The 19,834-nt window shown below is 37.2% G+C and overlaps 4 protein-coding genes across 12 annotated transcripts in view; 1 reads left to right on the top strand and 3 right to left on the bottom strand.

Moving 5' to 3' along the window:
• Positions 1-2,695: 2,695 nt before the first annotated feature.
• On the bottom strand, positions 2,696-5,126 carry LOC140670423 (bolA-like protein 3). Of its 3 annotated transcripts, XM_072901011.1 has the most exons (5): positions 4,986-5,121; positions 4,543-4,743; positions 3,988-4,114; positions 3,788-3,876; positions 2,696-3,695 (listed from the first exon to the last, which is right to left on the bottom strand). In XM_072901011.1, the coding sequence occupies exons 2-5, from the start codon at positions 4,585-4,587 to the stop codon at positions 3,630-3,632; spliced, it is 327 nt and encodes a 108-aa protein (XP_072757112.1). In that variant the 5' UTR covers positions 4,588-4,743; positions 4,986-5,121; the 3' UTR covers positions 2,696-3,629. The 3 variants fall into 3 exon arrangements, with proteins under 3 accessions (XP_072757112.1, XP_072757110.1, XP_072757113.1); XM_072901009.1 differs by lacking the exon at positions 4,543-4,743 and having other exon boundaries at positions 3,988-4,175; positions 4,986-5,126; XM_072901012.1 differs by lacking the exon at positions 4,543-4,743 and having other exon boundaries at positions 2,700-3,695; positions 4,986-5,126.
• Positions 5,127-5,739: 613 nt separating this feature from the next.
• LOC140670422 (sodium-coupled neutral amino acid transporter 7) lies at positions 5,740-7,679 on the top strand. The gene is made up of 4 exons (XM_072901008.1): positions 5,740-5,872; positions 6,054-6,414; positions 6,496-6,745; positions 7,023-7,679. Exons 1-4 carry the CDS (start codon positions 5,770-5,772, stop codon positions 7,677-7,679), a joined length of 1,371 nt encoding a protein of 456 aa, XP_072757109.1. The 5' UTR covers positions 5,740-5,769.
• Positions 6,916-14,269, bottom strand: LOC140670419 (E3 ubiquitin-protein ligase RNF123). The gene is made up of 10 exons (XM_072901002.1): positions 13,736-14,269; positions 13,079-13,404; positions 11,948-12,931; positions 11,489-11,625; positions 11,261-11,364; positions 9,679-10,904; positions 9,160-9,488; positions 8,923-9,088; positions 8,681-8,827; positions 6,916-8,563 (listed from the first exon to the last, which is right to left on the bottom strand). Exons 1-10 carry the CDS (start codon positions 13,834-13,836, stop codon positions 8,244-8,246), a joined length of 3,840 nt encoding a protein of 1,279 aa, XP_072757103.1. The 5' UTR covers positions 13,837-14,269; the 3' UTR covers positions 6,916-8,243.
• Positions 14,270-14,419: 150 nt separating this feature from the next.
• LOC140670418 (SLIT-ROBO Rho GTPase-activating protein 1) overlaps positions 14,420-19,834 on the bottom strand; it is a 63,353-nt gene continuing 57,938 nt past the window's right edge. For all 7 annotated transcript variants that reach the window (XM_072900994.1, XM_072900995.1, XM_072900996.1 and 4 more), the window contains one exon: positions 14,420-18,552. In XM_072900994.1, coding sequence (XP_072757095.1) covers positions 17,287-18,552 — 1,266 coding nt within the window. In that variant the 3' untranslated portion in view covers positions 14,420-17,286. The remainder of the gene's footprint in view (positions 18,553-19,834) is intronic.

Raw genomic sequence — 19,834 nt, 5'->3', positions numbered from 1 at the left:
TCCTCAGAATTAATTCGTGGAATCCATATATTATTATACATGGATAGATTTGGCTTTTGATACTCTTTAATTTTTGTTCTTACAAAATTTTGGGAAATAAGGGGTGATAAATTATTAAAAAATTTGACATTTTTAAAAAATATAATGACACTATGGTACAGAGTACAAAATACCATAAAACTTTTGTATAAAACATTTGTTCATATATCTTATATTTTCAAAGATATTCGCTAAAAACGAAAAATTCGTTATTCTTCGAAGGGTTGTTTCAACCCCTAAACGTTGAGATATGCCGCTAAAAAAAATATGGGTCTAATATTTTTTTATGCTCTACAACATATTTAAAGTTCATTAAAGTCTGTAAGAGACACTTCCGACCGTTCCCTGCTTGTAAGAGGAAAACATATTCAAGAAAACATATATTTAATATTAAATATATCGGGGAGTTGATTGATATATTGCTGTTTAAATCAATATTTAAATTAACTATATTTAAATTAATTAATTAAGGTTTTTTTATATTCACTACGCATCTCTCAAGAATGATTATCTTTTTATACGATGGTTTGTTATCTATTAGGATTTCGATCAAAATTGTAAAATCTAACTTATAGCACAATGTGTTATTTTAATTAACGATACCGAGTGAATCCTACAAAAAGGCTTATTAAAGAACATTTACGTTTTGTTTATAAAGATTGATAAAAATATAATATCACTATGCTGTTAAATAAAACATATTATATTCTAAAGATAGAAGAAAATGGAAGCTTTCCGCAACACTCATAAAGTTATTCGAAAATCCTTCCAGGAAGTTAATTAAATATTTAGGTTTTCTACTATCCAGATAAAAGAATAAAAAATTTATTAAAAAGCAAAGTTCTAAGGAATTAATTGAGAAGCGACGAAATCATACCGTTTGTTAAAGAATTACAAAACAGGTAATCCTTTCAGAATCAGAATCTTATCGATCCTTTATATACATGTGCTACTTTTTAATGCATAATTATTAAGAAAAGTTTTTCAAAACTATAAAGTCAGATTAACAATAGTTTTCAATTTATCAAATGTTAAATGTCTGAAGATTGAATCTGACTGTAAATTAGAGTTTCTCTTAATATTGTTTTCATTATTTATAAATATATTCTATTGATGCATCAGAGTTAATAATATTTTGAAAATATAAGACTGGATTGTGTTGAGGATATCTCGAAATAAATTTCTGCTTAGCATCAAACTAATTTAAAATAATTCCTATTTTTTTTTCTTTTTTTAGAATATTTACAGATAAACTAAACGGTTGATAAAGGGAATAGAGAGCAAGCAATGCAGTATATAGCAGTTGATATGTCAAGTAATATAGATAAAAGTAAAAGTAAAAATAAAAAATGAAAAAGTTATATGTATGAGAATATAATTAGTATGTGTAAAAATCTTATTAATTTAATACATAGAATTAAACTTAAATTTAAAATTAAAATATAAATAAACTATCAGCAGTGTTAGCGACGTTTCGAGCTCGAATTTGAGTCTTCCTCAGCGCAAAAATGACAATTGGTAATAAATTTTTTTCATGTACAAAGTGAACGACCTCGTTAAAAATTTATTTTTACTTTTAGTTTTATCTATATTACTTGACATATCAACTGCTATACACTGCATTGCTTGCTCTCTATTGCCTTTATCAACCGTTTAGCTTATTATAAAAAAGAACCCTGATCTTATTCATTTATTATTTACAGATAATTTTTAATGATAGCTCTGACGAGTTCCCTCGCTTAATTTGTTATCTTCCATAATTGCCGGTATCGTCCTTCAAGATATTATAATATCTTGAAAGTGATATATTTACCAAATTAGCTTTATTATTTTATTTCAGATATGTCTCTTTTATGTATTGTAAATAAATCTTGCAATATTTAACAAAAATTTTAAGTGGCTGTTATTCCTGATTTTTTAAAAATTACATGAATATTATACAATATTATCGATAATGCTTTCATATATTCATAAAACGTTTTAATATTAATAGAAAAAAAAGACTTATTTTGCTTTGCAATAAATGTAGTAGATTGCTTCATAATGCCGTACACGCGTATACAATCTGCAATTCAAATTTTAATTATACGCATTTATATTTTTTAACACATTGACTGTCACCTACGAGATAAGTCGTAGTCTGCCTTCCCGACTACGATTTATCTCGTAGTTGTTTTGCTTGCCATTCCCGTGAACTACGAATACACGTGGTATATCAAGGTAAATAAGCATACATGGCTTCTAGGAATAGAAAAGTAAATCAAGTTTGGCTTACATAAACAGAAAATTTATTTATAAAAAAATAGAAAATATAAAAAAAAGAAAAAAAAATTATTCGTACCAAAAATCAATAAGTAAAAGAATATTTTTTTATTTTTTGTCAAATTTTTTAAAACAATCTTCTACACAAAGGGCTGGCTTCTCTTCACAGGCTGGACAGAAATATCGCGATTCTCGGCGTTTTTTTCTTTGTGTACAAATTCGACATGGCTTTGTTGGACGCTTTTTTTCGCGATGACAAGTTTGAACGTGTCTATGTATACACGAACTATAACTCGTAGATGGCTTCCACGAAGAAATTTCTGTTACATATGCCATCTACGTGATAATGTGTAAGAGCTTTTTTTTCAAAAAACACACTTTATATCCCTTTTGGTGATTGTCATATACAAAATTACAGTTTTGAGCAATATTATATAAATCGAATTGGCATCTGAGAGCGGAATCTTGAAAATTGCCGTGGCAGTCAATGTGTTAATATACACTACAATCTATTTTTAAATAATATAATGAATGGGTTCAGCAAAAAAAAATAAAGCAATCAATGAATGCTTATGGAGTTTTTATTATAGATCTCCATACTATAATTACGTCGATGAATTACTTAATTTTATTCAAAATGATTCACGTTGTGCAATCGTTTTATCTTAAACGTTCATTATTCATATATTATATTATTAATAATAATTGCTGTTTATTTGATTTACCTTGAGATTTCTCAATCGTTATACAACCATTGTACTTCCTGAACGCATCTATATCTTAAATACTTTATATTATGTCTTAATTATTTCATAATAAATATTTTATTATAAAATAATAATTTTTTACATATTCACAGTGCTCATATTTGCAGTGGATTTTCTTAATTATGTCAATCATTCTTTGTATTTTATATATTTAATATACATAATTATTATATAACAGTCAATAATAAAAATACTATATAACACAGATGTTGCAGTATTTTACAAATTTTTAATAATAAGAGTAAAGATTCTATTATTTCTCATTATGTGTTTAAATTATCTTTTTAATCATGTTTCTCGTGATTAAAAAGCCAAATTTCGACATAAATAAATCATACTTTTGTAGTGAAAAAAAAAAATATTCCAAAAACATCTATTATTTCTTAATACCTATTATTTCTTTTACACAATTTCTTTTTTGTAGCACTTTTAAAATTTACGTCCTACATAAAAATGTACATAATGTGGATCTTTGAATTTTGTACAGTTTCGACATAAAAATTGGTGTTATTCTTAATATTATTCTTGCGAAACTAACAACAAAATTGTCTGTAGCAAAATTTACGATTGCGGGATACTCGTACGTATTCGAAGACCATGCATATCTTTAATTTCTTCCTTTAGTACCTGTAAGCATTCACCGAATAAAATAATGTATAACGTTGTATTTCCATTGATGTAATTATAGTTTTCTCTTGGAAAGAACCACTATAATTTACCTCATTAATAATTCGATGCTGCTTCATGGTATTAAGTCCTTTGAATTCTGGAGCAACCACATTTATATCAAACATAGCGCCACACCCTCCTAAAATACAATATAATTAAATTAATAACAAAGTAAATTTCTTGTTATAATACTCCTTTCTTTAAAAAAATGTGTTTAAAGGAATATTACACAAAGTAGAAATAAATTTACCTGACACATCAGTAACCTCGATCAGTTGGGCTTGAGGAAACCTGTCTCTCAAGATGGATATCATTTTTTGCTCGGCCTGTTTACCTACAAGTACACCATTAGGTCCGTTCCATAGCCGAGATAGTAACTGCAACAATTTGGTTTTATTCATCTTTCTTATTGTGGTCTTCCCAAGTCTCATCGCTTATCTATAGTATGCAAAATATTGCTCAAGAGAAATAAGAATTGAATTTGAATAAAGAATTTGTCAATTTCATCAAACTTTGAAAAATATTTCATATATCTTTTACTTATCCTTTAGCTAGACTTTCTCTTACATTTTTCTATAAATAACATTTATAATAAAATAATTATTAAGATTTTAATAAAAAAAGAAACAAGCCTAAAAATATAATAAAAATAGTTGAAATACAGATAAGATAGCTGTACATATAAGTAATAATTTTTAAATAATGTATATAAAATATTATATATATAATTATTAATAAATATTTAGTTTCAAAAATTATTCTTTTTGTACTATAAATCAAAATCTAGAATTTCTTATTAAAATACTTTTGTTTTAGAAAATGTTTTCCAACTCGTAGAGTGATCTCGCATACATTTACATCTAGACTTTACTTATTGAAAATATAACTCTTCTACATAGTGTTAATTGTATGTATGTCAGTGTATATGGTTGTAGATGTGTGCAGTGTACGGAACTCGAGACCGGAAGATTGTCAACCCCCAACTTTTGTGCACATCAAAAGTCCCCTGCGGGGATGAAGAAAATATAACATTTATTAATAATTTGTTTGCTTTAGTCAGCTGCATTATATGTACTTTTTGTAACCAATACGACGTATTGTTTATCAAGATTACAAAAAGTACATATTTTATACATGTACATACAATCAGAGGAAGAAAGAAAACTGAAATAAAATGTAGTTAGGGCAATAGGATTTAAAATTTGCAAATCTAATACACGTATATGCGTACACGTGCAGTCAACTTACTGATATACTGCGAAAGCTCGACGTAAATATACGTCGAAACATAGTCGGACGAGACGCGGTCGTTCTGTGTCACGTTTCTATCCTTCCACCTCGAGATCTCGTCGTTAACGAATGTTTTTCCCTCGAGGATACTTGAAAAAGTCGACAGAGAGTGTCGCCGGTAGACTCCGAATCTAACCTCTACTTCACTCCACCCGCGCACACGCGGATGTTAAATAGGTTGGGCCAACGCCGATCAGCTGATTTCTCATTACGCATGAATGCTACCACAATGGAAATTGGCCGCAAGTTATCTCACTTTTTTGTCACAGGTGAGCCATACACTACTTTTGTTTAAATAATAATACAATTCAAAACAACAAAACATAACACGAAAAACATCATGCTATGTTTACTTTTTTAATTGTGTAATCAAATAACAATTAATATTGAATTTATTTAATGAAATGTATTACAACGAATTTTTTGCCCTCTGAAATCTTGAATGAAACGCCATCTGTTATCTGTTGTAGTAGATGCTTATGAATGTGTTTGTGGCCTGTGGTCCGATGTCCGATTCTCAGATCAAGAATGCGAGGCGAAATGTGCATCGTGTGCTGTAAACAAAGCTGAAACATATTGTAATTAAATGCTGAATTCGTTTTTCTTCATTTTCTTCATTGTTGACCTTTACTTCGTGAACCGTATGAACTTTGTATATCGGAAGGAGTGTTGCCTACAAGGAAAAAAAAGCTGAAACCTAGTCAACTAGAATTTCAATAATTTGATATACGTGATCGCCAAGATGGATTATCTAACAGGCGACACCGAGTGGCTGGGCAGTAATGATTTGTTCTTGTCGACTGCACCGAGTCCTTCAGCTGCACGTAATAATGAGAGTCGAAGAGGTAAATATATGTGCACCTGATCGCCTTTAATTAATAAAATGAAATTGAATAAACTAAATTAATATTCTCTGTACCTGTTTGATTATTTAAATAATTAAGAATGTTAATATCACGGTGAGATCTGAAAGAGTTAATAACGAGATACTGCAGATTTCTTCAAGGTAATCTTCGTTCTTTACAGGTGCTGGTATCTTGGGAACAATATTTTTAATTGTGAATACTACATTGGGCGCTGGTTTACTGAATTTTCCACAGGCCTTTGATAAGGCTGGTGGTGTAGGAACTTCTGTTGTGACGCAGTTTGGTTTTCTTGTGTTCATCACAGCTGCGCTGGTAATATTAGCTAGCTGCAGCGATAGTACAGGCAGCAATACCATGCAAGATGCATTTGCTGCATTATGTGGATATAGATCTCTTATTTTTTGTGGAATTTGTGTAGCTATTTACAGCTTTGGTTGTTGCTTAACATTCCTGATAATTGTTGGCGATCAATTTGATAGAGTTTTTGCTACATTTTATGGTCTCGATTATTGTCATACTTGGTAACTATCGCAATAAGAAAAAGGAAAAGATATTGTGTCTGTAAAATTTCTTCAATTTGTAGAAACTATTTAAAATTACAGGTATTTATCCAGATCATTCGTGACAACTTTGTCTTGCAGTGTATTCATATTGCCTTTATGCTTTTTTAAAAGACTGGATGTTTTGAGTTGCGCAAGTTCTGTTGGATGTATAACCGTGATATATGTTGTATGGTTAATAATTTATAAAAGCATCACACAACAGACTGACACTGTACCACCCATAAAAATTTGGCCAGACAATGGATACGAAGTCCTACAGATAATACCCATTATTTGCTTTGCTTATCAGGTATTTGAGTTTTTAATTTATATGTGTGTTATACCAGTTTTCTGTCTTCTTAATGTTATTTATACATTAATATATCATATATAATCTTTATATATAATATATAATTATATATAATAATGTTATCATAATTCTTATCAATATATATGTATATATTATCTATGAGAGATATATTATTAAAAACAAATTATTATTTAAGATGATGTGTATATACAAGTGTATGCATATTTATACACATATATATATATATATATATATATATATTATGTATTTAACACAGAGCCATATGACCGCAATACCAACTTATGCCTGCATGAAGGACCGTCATCTGGGCAAATTCACGCTATGCGTCGTGATCAGCATGCTGATTTGTTTTGGAGCGTACAGCATCGTCGGTTATTTCGGCTACCTCACATTCGGCAGTGGCAAGGTACCGAGCGATATCTTACAAGGCTATACCGAGAAGAGCGTCGTGTTGACCGTGGCGATAATCGCGGTCGCTGTCAAGAATTTCACCACTTATCCTATCGTCTTGTACTGCGGACGAGACGCGCTTCTTGGTATCTTCAACATCAATCTTGATCGAATCGACGTTCGTGTGATCGTCACGTTGATCTGGTTTATCTCATCGTTGGTCATCGCCATTCTCGTGCCGGACATCTCGCCGGTCATAAACTTACTGGGAGCATTGTCCGCCATGTTCATCTTCGTGCTGCCAGGCATCTGCCTCTTGCAAAAGGTACTTTTCAGGGACTCGGAATTGTACTTGAACAAAAACCGTTTGTTGATCGTTTTTGCAATTTTCTTGACCGCGCTCGGCGCCTTCGTATGCAGCGTCGTATTTCTGGAAACTCTTAAGGATCTCTACAAAACGCCATCTAAGTCGCCGCCACTAGTCACCGGTTTTAGACAGTTTAAAGAGAGTCTATGCGTGTGAATATTACGTTACTGTTCAAAATACATTTCACATATAATTTTTACGAAAGATTAGATTTATTATCGTGTTTATTACTGATGATCTGTTGAGTCAGAGATCATACATGTGGAATCAAAATGCCAATGGGAAACACAATTGGAGAAGCTGATTTTGTAACTTTGCCATATTTTTTTTAACCTTCTATAACTTCCAGATAGATAAGAAAAAGACTGATATATATGTAATGTTTATTAGTAAGTTTTTATCTATGAACTCGCATGCGCAAAACTTTTTGCGTATTACCTTTGCTGCCTTCCATTGTCAAAATTTGCTCAATATAGCAGATAGATATATTTATATTTGTGAATATATATGAATAAAAAATTCTTGATATTTTATATAATCTCTCTTTCTGCCTTTCACTTTATCCTAATTTTTACAGAAGAATTCCTTATTACAATGAAAATTTATACGATAGTTTTATGAATATTCGATGCTCAATGCGATGAGTACATATATTTCTAAAATTAAAGGATTCTTTAATACAGTATATGCAATCTGTACGAGATGATTTTTATCACTGGATCAAGAAGTCGTTCTTGATACTGCAAATTCGCTGATAAAGTCGTGCACCGTGTTTCCACTTAGATCTTCGACTTTATCTATGGTCGCTTTGCAGAAGAAACACTCCCTCGTATTGAGTAGATGACGATCTATGCAGGTACGGCACGTCTGATGATTGCATGGTTTAAACGTAGCGGCGATCGGAAATGCGTAGCAAATCGTACAAGTGTCATCATCGTCGCTTATCAATTTGGTATCGGGTAAAAGCGTACGGCAGGTATCGAGATACTTTATCATCTCTGTTACTCGGTGAATTTCTTCCGCTGTTACATCTTCCTGATCTATGAAGAAAAGACGAAGTATGATTAATTAAAAATATTAAGACAAAATAAGTGTTAAAAAAGGAGTATATTTAGTTTATATTATATGCAGTATTAAGTAGTACTTAAGATACTTACAATTTAATAATGAGAATGGTTTTACATTTTTCGTCTTTGTATTTTTCAATTTTGTGTCACCCAAAACAAAATACAGAGAACTGATCTGGAAGCTCGGTTCTGTCAATAAACTTCTCGTGATTCTAGGCACTTCAATCGTCGGTTTCGCTGATAAAGGAAAGCACAATTATTGAGATCCATTTTATATGTTGACAAAGTTTCTCTCTCTTCAAAAAGTTTTTTTTACAAATTTTAATACTTGCCTGCAAAATCTTTCATTTCCTTTTCGATAAGAGCTAGCAGAATACCGATAACGGCAGCTAATATAGGAAAATGATCTACGGATTCTAAATCCGGTATCTCCAATAGCACCACGTGCTGAAAACAACTCGTCTGCGAGCTCATTCTGTTCAAAACTTGACAGAGTAACTGAAATCATGACGCGGTCATAGCACAATCGTTCGAGAATAGTCATTTGCTAAATAACATCATTCACTTACTTGACACAATCTGGCTAGTAAGGTCTCGCTGGAAGACTGTGTGGGATCACTAAAAACGCCCGGAGCCACCGTAGAGATCATCTCCAACGCTCGGAGCAACGAGATCGCCAGATCGAAGCATGTAGCGCAGATTTTCAATTGCCTCGACTCGATAAATACTCGTTCCGGCCTTGACGACACGTTGTGAATCTCCTGCACCATGCCGATAAATTCGGAAAATGCCCAATTCAATTGATTCAATAGCGAGTTCAAGAATTGCGTGGTCGCCTGAGAATTTCCCAACAATACATCTCTCACGTGTACTTGGTACACCGCCGATGGACACGGTTCTGAAACAAATTGTGAAGATACTATGGCATCAAAGAAATCAATCAAAATAAAATCATGATCTTTAGCCAAAAGACTTCGTTTTTCAATATTTTACAGATTGATATAAATTTGTCACATCTTTCAGTTTTACAATAAAAGAAATATGAATAATAAATATTTATTAACAAAAAAAAAAAGAAATTAACGTACTTATTGGCTGGGAGATAGATTCCTGCTGCAACAGTTTCGGGCCGACCTTCTTCGAAAGATGCGGACTCTTGTCGTATCGGAAAGCGAAGCCGTTCCCCTGCCAGAATCTGACCAGGACCCAGTTGGACTGCGCCCACGCTCTATTCTCGTAAGGCTTGAGCAGATTTGTAATAACTTTTATCCTGCTTTCGCGCGGTACGTTTTCTAACGCCTCCAACGTCAATGGATTCGATACGAAGCCCGCGAGCGTGAGTATCAGTACGTCCTTGGAGTTGGCGTGTACTATGCGCGGATCGAGGAAGTGATCGCACAGAAACTCGGCGGCGTTGCGCAACATCTCCCGATAATCCGGTATATTCTCGATCGGCGCGGTGGGATGCATATGGGCGCGCAAACTGACGCACAGATCAGAGAGCGTCTCCAAATAGAAATCGGGCACGAAACTAAACGTACATCCCTGCTGACTGGCAGTCTGTAGCGTCAACGTGACTACTTTCAGTAGCCAGGCCAATTGCGCTTGCTTCTCCGCCGAGTACACGGCAGCTCTGATCCACGCCATGTGTCTCGCTTGCTCCGATAATTTCTTATTGAATATATCCGTTGTGCGAAGCAGTTCTCTCTGAATCGCTTCTGCGTCAAAATCTTTCGTCTGCGAGATCGTCTCTTGCTCAACGTACTTGAGCCTCGCTTTGGTGTCGGCGATCGCGTTAACGTACGCGGACATACTGTCGCGCAGACTGGCCACCTTGGCCAGTTGCTTTTTCGCCGCTACATGGTAGAATAAGATAATACCGTCTAACAATTCCATTAACGAGCTCGCCGGATCTGCAGGACCGTGACGTATTGGAGTCCTGTCTTCCCTAGTATGGGTAAAGAATCCGAATCTTTCCAATATCATTGAACTACCTTGGTTACCTGCCGCCGGCGGATTGATGTTAATTAGACGTGGGAAAACGGTCGCTGGTATAGCCACGGGCAAGTCGGCCAGCGATCTCATACCGCTGGCGACTACGGCGGCGGCATATACATTATTCGACGCCTCTTGCATAGTCGTTGTCGTCGTAGCATTCTGTTGATGTTGCTGCTGTTGTTCCATGGCAAGGATTACCTCATGATCCGAACCTAGGAGGCGTAGCAATTCGTTCTTGAATGTCTTGTTTAAGTGGGTTATTACGCCGCCAAGTCTGTCGATTCCAGAGTAATTGATCGATGCATCGTAGAACGCCCTGCCCATTCCAATTTATAAGGAATTTGCTATTACGTAAATCAAACGTCGCTCAATAATACTTGCGAATAACGTATATATGATGAAGCGAGTGCTAATATATATTTAGGAAAAACAAAAAAAAAATAGTCTCAAATATATCATTGTGCAGATACGCGCGAAAAATAAAAGTAGCAATGCAAGCGTTCTCTCAAGCGGTTTACAGTATATATAGTATGTATAAATATATATAAAAGTTATAAAAGTTTTATGTATATAAGACACACAATGAATTAAAGGTGTCTACGTTACTAAAGTAGAGAGTCGAATCCTTTTGCAAGTATGTGTCTGACAATTCTTGTGGTAATGCCTTATCACCTGCAGGGTATATGGACTGGGCTTGTTCCAATTTCAGTGTCCCATAAAATTCTGAATGCAACCAGAAGTCGATGAAAGCAACATAATGTGATCGGCAAGGGTGTCTGCAGAATTGGTAAAATGTCTGCAGGTTTGCTGACTGAATGCTTGATAATTACGCGGATGATTCGCGCAGATATAAGAGAGTACCGCTCCGTATCATATGTGTCACGCACATTGTGTACTTACACGACTGGATATCAAGTTCTCCTGAACGAAGCGTTTAAACTTTCTTAAAAATATCGTCCTCGACGCTGGTCTCTTAGCCGTTCCGTCGCTATTATTTAACAAGGTGACTAGTAACTCGACTTGTAACGCTTCTACCTCTATCAAAAAAAGTACAATGTTATTGTCGCACTTGTACAAATGATATAATAGCGTTAATAATCTTAAAATATATTGCTACAAAATATTCATTTCTCAGAAAAATTAAATTAAAATTAATATTAAAAAAAACATTTAATAGTTTTGAAATGAATATATATGTATAAATTCATTACATTATTTAATTTTTAATTATTCCTTCTATTGAAAATAATAAAATAAAATTCTTTTTCTAAAATAAATGGAAGCAATTCAATCGTACAAATAATTACAATTTGCAAATGTATAAATATCTTAAATATTTTTAAAGTCATTCAATCGTACCGGATATGGCAGCTTTGATACGTTCGCAGGCGTATAAATAATTAGTTTTGTTCATCTCAATCGATGGATCCAAGGGATTCGTCTCCCACCAGACCTTCTCTACTACGTCTGTAAGTCCACCTTCATCCAGTGGTTTCACGTGCACGAAATTGGCAAAACGCACACGATCGAACAGCACGTACTGCAGCAAATGTTGCCGCGTAACGGTGTGTTGACAAATCCTTGTCAGCAGCATCAAGCTCTTGCACTGGTCTGGATATTCGAGCAGCAGAGAAACGTGTCGGAAGGCAGACAATAAATGAAGCACCGTGCTCTCCAGACACATCTTAATCTCGTGTTCTTCTAGGAACGCCCACAGCAGATCCAGACAGATAATCGGTCGCACACTGCGATTATTCGAGAACACTGACTTTGTAACGTCGTCCGTGCTCATATTGCAAAGGGCCCGCATAAACGGTACAAAAACCGCATCTGTGACGTACGGAACGGTAAGCAACGGGCCGATGTACTTCAAAATGGATCTCGCCAGACACATAAGAAATCCTTGGCAACTCAAAATCTTGTCTTCCAACAAAACATTTTGCTTGTCGGGTTTGCTTTTAGAATGTTCAAACAGTTCGATCACTTGCGAAAGCCATTGAAAAAGAAGCACAGCTTGACGAACTTGATTCGTCGGTGGCGCTTGCAAAGGTTCATAATCTTCTACGGGATATCTAAATGGTATAGAGCCAAAATTGGCTGTTAAGTTCTCGGTGAAGGCCAAGCTGACGGTAGGAAAGTATGCGATTCCGGCGCCCATCGATATATTCTCGAAGGCTTTCCCCAGACTTTTGCCGTTCCTATAAAAATCTATCGAACCATCATCCATGTCCAGCGCACAGCCGATAATGTCCCCTGTCAACCAGGATTCACCATACTTGTGCGTGGTTACATTCCACTTTCTCACACGATTTCCATCGTAAGCGTACGAGTTTGGGGTATCCCCTAACAAAGAAAGTTAAATATTTACAATAGTTGAGATAAATCAATCTTTGTGAGAGACTAAACTTATTTAAAATAATATAAAATAATTATTTAATTTTTTCTTGAAAAATTGTAAGTATGACAAATAATAGCTGTGTGACAACTTACCAACACCAAACTGTTGATTAAATTTACATTGAGCAGTTCCCCATCCAACTTGCATCACTCCTTTGGAACCTAACTGTACTTCATACATCCACTTTCCCTTGAACACTCCTGTATTAGCACGCATCGTGCTAAAACTACTCTGTGAATTGATGCTCAATCTATCAGGAGAGACGATACAAAGACCATGGTGCATAGATATATCAAATCTAACGACATGGGGGCCTATACGACCTTCTCTATTATCCTCAGAATTTTGGTTGTTTATGTATAAATTCAATAAAGATCTTCTAATGTACTCATTTACCCGAGTTAAATCCTGCATTAATCTGAAACACCAAAATAATTTGGTTAATAAAATAGATTAATATAAATATAATAGGAAAAGAAGATTAAGAATAATCAGAAAAAAAATCAATAAAGATATATGATATATATTTTTATGCGTTGCATTCTTTTATATAATTTAGAAGAAAATAAGTAACAGAGAGGAAAGATTATAAAAAAGTAATGGAATTTGTAGCATTAAAAAATAAAACAGAGATATATTTAGACCTTGGCAGGTTAAAAAATAAAAATACTGAAAGATACTTTCAGAAAATACAGCTTTGAACAAGTAAATCTAACATTCTCTTTCATGGAATCAAGGAATTTGTATACCTCGATTGTCCAGGATGATCCTGATTGGCTTTAGTACTAGCTACATGAGGCTCGACGAGGCTCGTGCCAAAGATTCTGTACATGATCTCGTCCGCGTCCATCGTTGCCACTGAAAATTTATCCGATAGACAGACAGGCAGGCAGGCAGGTTAATTTGGGACTTAACGTGACATCGCTGTGGTGTGTTTTTTCGAGCAAATCTCGCAACTAGGCTCGTTTCATTCGCCGCGTTAATTGTCGTGTCAACCTACAGCAGCGGCAGGTGATAAGAGATAATTGATAGTCGACGTCACTGATCTTAAGCTCGTATTATACAAGCAAACCTGCCGACGTCGCCATGTCCGCTGTCACGCACGACGACGACGACGACGACGACGACGAAAATCACTGCCCGCCGCGATTACTTCTCGTTATTGACGAGGGATAACAGCAGGCAACGCGCGCGCATGACGTGTCACGCTTCTGGCGCGAGAGAGGGGGGGGGAATATCAGCTGATGCATCAGCCGATGATTAGCGCGCGCGCCAATTGGAACGTTATGTTTATTATTCGTACAATTTTGAAGAAAAAAAAAAAAAGAATTGTCAGATTTTCTGGGAATGTGTGCAGAGATGCAATTTAGGATAGATGATACGAAAGGACATTGTTGGTGTAATCGGTAACCAAATAAACACACAATGTAAAATATAGTATACAGCCTGTAAGTTCGTTTATTACGATATCCATATGTATCATTAGCCTTAACGGGAGAGATTATCGATTAAGCTATTACACTCCTCTCGGATCATCCACTGATAAGACGTGGCTACGCTAAATTATTAACGCGTATTAAATTACGTTTTACAGATTCGTTTAAAAATCGTTATCGCTCGGCGCGCGATTAGCGCCGTGTAAAAAAAAAAAAAAAAAAAAAAAAAATACGAAGACTGGAGATCACTATACAAAATATGCAAGTCACGAATATAAGGTAATTTAAAAGAAAAGTAAAGAACGAGACGAAGAAGACAACACTTAAAACTGAAATTGTGAAAGATCGAGAAAGTTATTTTAACAGTCAACAGGAGCTTTGGTATTTCTTAGTGCGGTGGGTATAGAGCGCCTGCAATGCTCAACGAACCTCATATCGGTCAGTGTTATTGCATTTGAGACGATTATTTAGCCGACAATTCTCCGAGATATATTTCCGATTACCACCGACAAATAATTTCGACGACACGTACGTACTCGGTAAAAAAAAAACGATTTTTTTCCTCAACCAAAAAAAAAAAAAAAAAAAAAAAAACATGAAAAATTTGAATCATTAAAAATACAAACTACCTTTTCACTGGAATAATATAAGTAATAGATTATATTGTTATTTATTCGCTCAGTTTAATTTAAATAAATTTGACGCACGCGAATATCAATTCTATAAGCTTATAAAAATACTTAATATTGAGTATTAAAAGAGAAGAGGCAGCAGAGAAACTCTAAAATCAATTTCGAAATTTATCAAAAGTGATTGTCAAAATTAAAAGCAAAGGTCTCGCGTTGACGAAATATCGAATAAAAATATCGCAATAACACCGACGACGCGAGGACCGCGTGCTAAACATTTAATCGATACACACATAAAATTGAGAAGACATCGCGGAGTTTATCGCGATTTTCTCTTCGCGAATTCACGGGAATTCTGTCGAGCGAATCCTCTTTTACGATATACATCTCACGTATTAATGCGTATACGTATGCGTTATCGTATAGATCACGAGTACAAGTTTTTCTTCTTTTTCAATCGATCGATTATAGGGAGAGGCAATACGTAGGAATACGTCGAAGTGTTACAGAAAGTGTCTTTTTTTTTCTTCTTGCTTTTCTCTATACGACTCGTTGATACCGGAATTATGATAAGTAACGGCTTGCGACGCTGCGTCAATCGATAAATACTCGCGTTGTCGTCGTCGTCGTTATGTATAATAATCTAGCTAGATTCTCCTTCCCCTTCATCGCGGATATATCGAACATCGCTGTTTGGATTAATTAGTACCTATAATTAAGACGGTACGCGATATACATACATATATATAACGCGCCCTTTATTATAATAAACTTATCGATAAAGTCGCGGGACCCTCTTCTCTCTTTCTTTCTCTCTCTCTCTCTCTCTCTCTCTTGCTCTCTTTCACTCACTCACTTCTGTTTCTAGAACGCGAGAAATCTGGACTCGCGTTCAAAGGGTTAAATCGATCGATCGGGCGGGCGAGAAGGTTGGGGAACACCTTGTATTTTCTTTCTCCGTTTTCTCCTTTTCTTTTTTTTTTTTTTTTTTCTTCTTTCAAACTCATACTAACATTCGTTCGTGCATAAAGGAACCATTGAACGCGCTTGTCGCGATTTCGCGACACGCGACAATATTCGTCAAGAGTGGCGATAGCAGGAAAATCTATTACTGACACATATATGCGGGCACGCGCTAAAAAATAAATTACATTATGTCGTCCAACATTACAAATTCACGTTCTTCGATGATTCACGGTCTCTCTCTTTCTCTCATTTCTTTTTTTCTTTCCTTTCACGCCCTCTCTCTCTCTCTCTCTCTCTCTCTCTCTCTCTCACACACACACACACACACACACACACACACACACACACACGCGCGCGCGCGCACGCACACGCACACACGCACACACACACACACGCACGCACGCATACACGCACATTCTTTCTTTCGCTTTTTTCATTATTTTTTTGTTCTCTTATTCTTATCTTCGCTCGATGACTAGAAACATTACTTCGCGCGGATCATTTGGTAAAAAAATTATGCGAAAATGGAAAACATCTGTAGAAAAAATAAACTCGCCCCCGCGAGGATAGCGCCGTGGTCTCGCTCTGCGTGCGATTACTTACTACACGGAAAGTTCGCGCGCGTGCCGTATTTAGCACCATCGCGTGAATTGATAGCACGCGTCGCACATAGCACCGCGCTATACCGCGCGGCAGAGCTTTTTCCTTTCTTCTTGGGCACGATAATTAATACAGTAGAAGTCCTCGCGACTGGGCGGAGTAACTGGTCGATGGGACGTGTGGTCGCGCTCTAATATCGTTCTACATCTACACGCTACCGTCTCGAAATGGCGAAATCTCGAGGGTCGATCTTTCTTTCTCTCTTTCATCGAAAGCACGATCGGTTCTCGGCTCGACGTCTCCCTCGGCAATAGCCTAGTTTCCTAGTTTATCGTATCTTATCAATTTGTGCAGTTCCACGTACAATTTCACGCATGCTTGAAAAGGAAGGCGGTTATTGTCAAGTTGCATCGTTTCGAGAGCGAATAACTTGGGTTAAATGTAAAATTACAGGGGGAGAGTCGGCGAAAACGAGACTCTGAAATTTTCGAGGCGTCGACTTTAAAAGTCAAGAAGTTCAAATTCCCTTGAAGCTCGAAATTGGACTCGCGTCATCTTCGTCGGACGAACATCTCGGCGATCGCCGGGGGACCCGACCGCGCGCACCAACCGCGTACCAACCGCGAATAAATATGAAAACTTTCTCGGCTATGCGATTATGGCAATCTTTTAATTGGCCTGCTCCGCGCTCTGCGCCTGTTTCTCGATCTTGCGCGCAAGCTCGGGGCTCATATGCGGATGCGGGAACGGTATCACCGGTTTGCGCAGGATCGTCGGTTTGACCTTGACCTGCGGCTTGAACGACGACACCACCTGGCTGCCGCCGGTCAGATGCATGTCGGCGAACTTGGCAACGATCTTGGGGGTGGAACGCGGCGGTAGAGGTGACCTGAGCGGCACCCCTCCTCCTCCACCACCACCTTCCCCGCCCCCGTTACCGCCGTCGACGGCGATCTGATTCGAGCTGGCCGACCGGATGATCTCGTCGTCCTCCGCGTCGACGACGACGACGACGCCCGTCCCGTCGTGCTGCTCCGCCGTCTCGATCCGCTTCAACTTGTTGCCGGTAATGTTTTCCGCTGCATTTCCGCTCTTCGTATTTTTCTTCAGGGTACATTGGTTCTGCTTAGCGAAACGCTCGGCGGCGGTACTCATGTCCGGTGATTCCGGGCCGCCGGTCGGCGAGGTGGCCGCTTCCGCTCGCGAGGGCGGCGCTTGCTGTTGCTGCTGCGGCGGCAGCAACGACGACGGCATCATCATCGTCTCATCGTCCGAGCTACTTAGACTGCTAGACGACGCGGATTTCTTGCCGACTGGATCCTGCGCCGACAGCGGTAGATCCATCACCAGATCGGGCGTATGCTTCTGTCGCATTTCGCGGAATTCCTGGGACACGCGAGAGTAGGATGATGACTTGGGAGTAGCCGGTACCACCGTCGTGTTCATCAGCTGCGACTGCGAGGTGGCACGACGCTGCCAGAGCTCGCGATTCGCCGAAAAGTTCGTCGTCTGCTGCTGTTCCTGCTGCGACTCGTCGTCCGGCGTCACGGTCGTCGTCATCGTCGTCACAGTCGTGGTCGCCGTCGACAAAGAGTTCGCGTGCGACTGTTGCTGTTGCGCCATCATGCTCTCGCCGACGCTCTGCGACTTCCAGTGTTGCTGCTTCCGACTAACGCCGCGTTTCGACGCGATGCCATCCAACGATGATATCGCCGCTAACACGTTACGTTCGCCTGGTTCCTCGTTCGCGACTTCCTCGTTGACGCCTCGTTGTTTCTGCTGAACCGAGCTGTCGCTGCCGTCGACGCATTCGACGCTGTCCTCCGACGAAATTTGGGAAACCGGATCCATGCTATTCCGATGATGCTCCGAGTGCTTCTCGTTCTCCGTAGGAGTGGACACCCTGACCAGCCTTGACGTAGTCACGGAATCGGCCTGCGAACAATCACGAGAACAATCGTAGCGAGGCTTGAAGCGTGCGCGCTCGCGGGGAGCTAAATAGGTGTTTGTGTTGCCTGAGCGAAGCCGACAGACGAGTCTCGTTTACTATTGCGGGGGATACGCAGATACTACGGAGTCATCTTGATCTATCAGCGATCGTGCGCGCTGTAATGAGATACGAATTATTGTCGAATTATTATCAAATCACGTTTCTCGTATCTATACAGGGAATCTCGCCACTGATGGATGTACTTTCACATAAGTGAAAGAAATCTTCTTCTAATATTTTAAGGCGTCGATCAATTAGAATTGTATAAATTACTGAAAAACCTCTGGTAAATTCAAAATAGAGTTATCTATATATGTGAATCAAATTTTCTTATTCTTTTAAATACAATTTAATCTTAATCTTAATTAATCTTAATTTTTTAAACTTAATTGCTGATATATAATTTTAATATTGATTATCAAAAAACATGGCAACAAATAATGATCATCGATTAAAAAAAATCCGGATAAAAAAATTAACAATAAACTCGTATAAAAAAATATGTGCCTGAAAGGCCATCCGACAGTAGTAGGACACCCTGTATACGATTCTCCATGTAACAACGTGTAGATAAAAATTGGGACAATGAGTGAAATTCAATGAAAAATTTACAACTGCACGATACAACGATAACGTGAGATATAAATACATAAAAGGGGATGTGCCGAGATCGGTCTGACAAAATATACTCGAGATAAGAAATGGTTTTAAAGGTCTCCATCCAACAATAATGTGTTGTTTCACGCAAGGTGATGAAAATAATTCATAATTCTTGTTTCAAATACGATTGATCTAGAGAGGTAAAATTTTCGACATTAAAATTTTTTAAAACACATAGTCGCTCGCATGCACAAATTGACCCACAAATATAAAGAAATACACATACATAGAACAATCTATATAAAATGAATAATAAACGATTAATGTGTAAGGATTAAAAACTGCTCGTAAAACTGCTAGAAACAGACAACCGTAGAGCGAATGTACTATCGGTGTTATACATAATATAACGGTGGATTAGTTTACTTATTCTTTTTAATAGAGTTAGGCTATTGCAGTGGGTGAGATTACTCTCATTACTCACCTCGGAAGCCGAAAGGATATCCGCTGGAAGCAGGCCCCCGCGCGTGAGTGACATTTCCTTTTGATCTCATCAACTACAGAGCGAAGAGAGATTCGCTCTACAAAATAAACTCTAGAAAACTCACAGATAATTGATAAAAAAAA

Source organism: Anoplolepis gracilipes, chromosome 10 (genome assembly GCF_047496725.1).
Source record: "Anoplolepis gracilipes chromosome 10, ASM4749672v1, whole genome shotgun sequence".
NCBI classification, from domain to species: Eukaryota; Metazoa; Arthropoda; class Insecta; order Hymenoptera; family Formicidae; genus Anoplolepis; species Anoplolepis gracilipes.
The sequence above is the reverse complement of the archived record's forward strand: the minus strand, read 5'-3'. Positions and strand labels throughout refer to the sequence as shown.

Coding starts and splice junctions, on each gene's coding strand:
- LOC140670423 (XM_072901009.1), bottom strand. CDS start 4,168: ATGAGACTTGGGAAGACCACAATAAGAAAGATGAATAAAACCAAATTG. Junction 3,877..3,987: donor CGAGGTTACTGATGTGTCAG/GTAAATTTATTT, acceptor ATTGTATTTTAG/GAGGGTGTGGCGCTATGTTT. Junction 3,696..3,787: donor AGCATCGAATTATTAATGAG/GTAAATTATAGT, acceptor GAATGCTTACAG/GTACTAAAGGAAGAAATTAA.
- LOC140670422 (XM_072901008.1), top strand. CDS start 5,770: ATGGATTATCTAACAGGCGACACCGAGTGGCTGGGCAGTAATGATTTG. Junction 6,415..6,495: donor CTCGATTATTGTCATACTTG/GTAACTATCGCA, acceptor TTAAAATTACAG/GTATTTATCCAGATCATTCG. Junction 6,746..7,022: donor TTATTTGCTTTGCTTATCAG/GTATTTGAGTTT, acceptor TATTTAACACAG/AGCCATATGACCGCAATACC.
- LOC140670419 (XM_072901002.1), bottom strand. CDS start 13,836: ATGGACGCGGACGAGATCATGTACAGAATCTTTGGCACGAGCCTCGTC. Junction 11,365..11,488: donor AGAACTTGATATCCAGTCGT/GTAAGTACACAA, acceptor CCAATTCTGCAG/ACACCCTTGCCGATCACATT. Junction 10,905..11,260: donor CCAGTCCATATACCCTGCAG/GTGATAAGGCAT, acceptor TGGAATGGGCAG/GGCGTTCTACGATGCATCGA.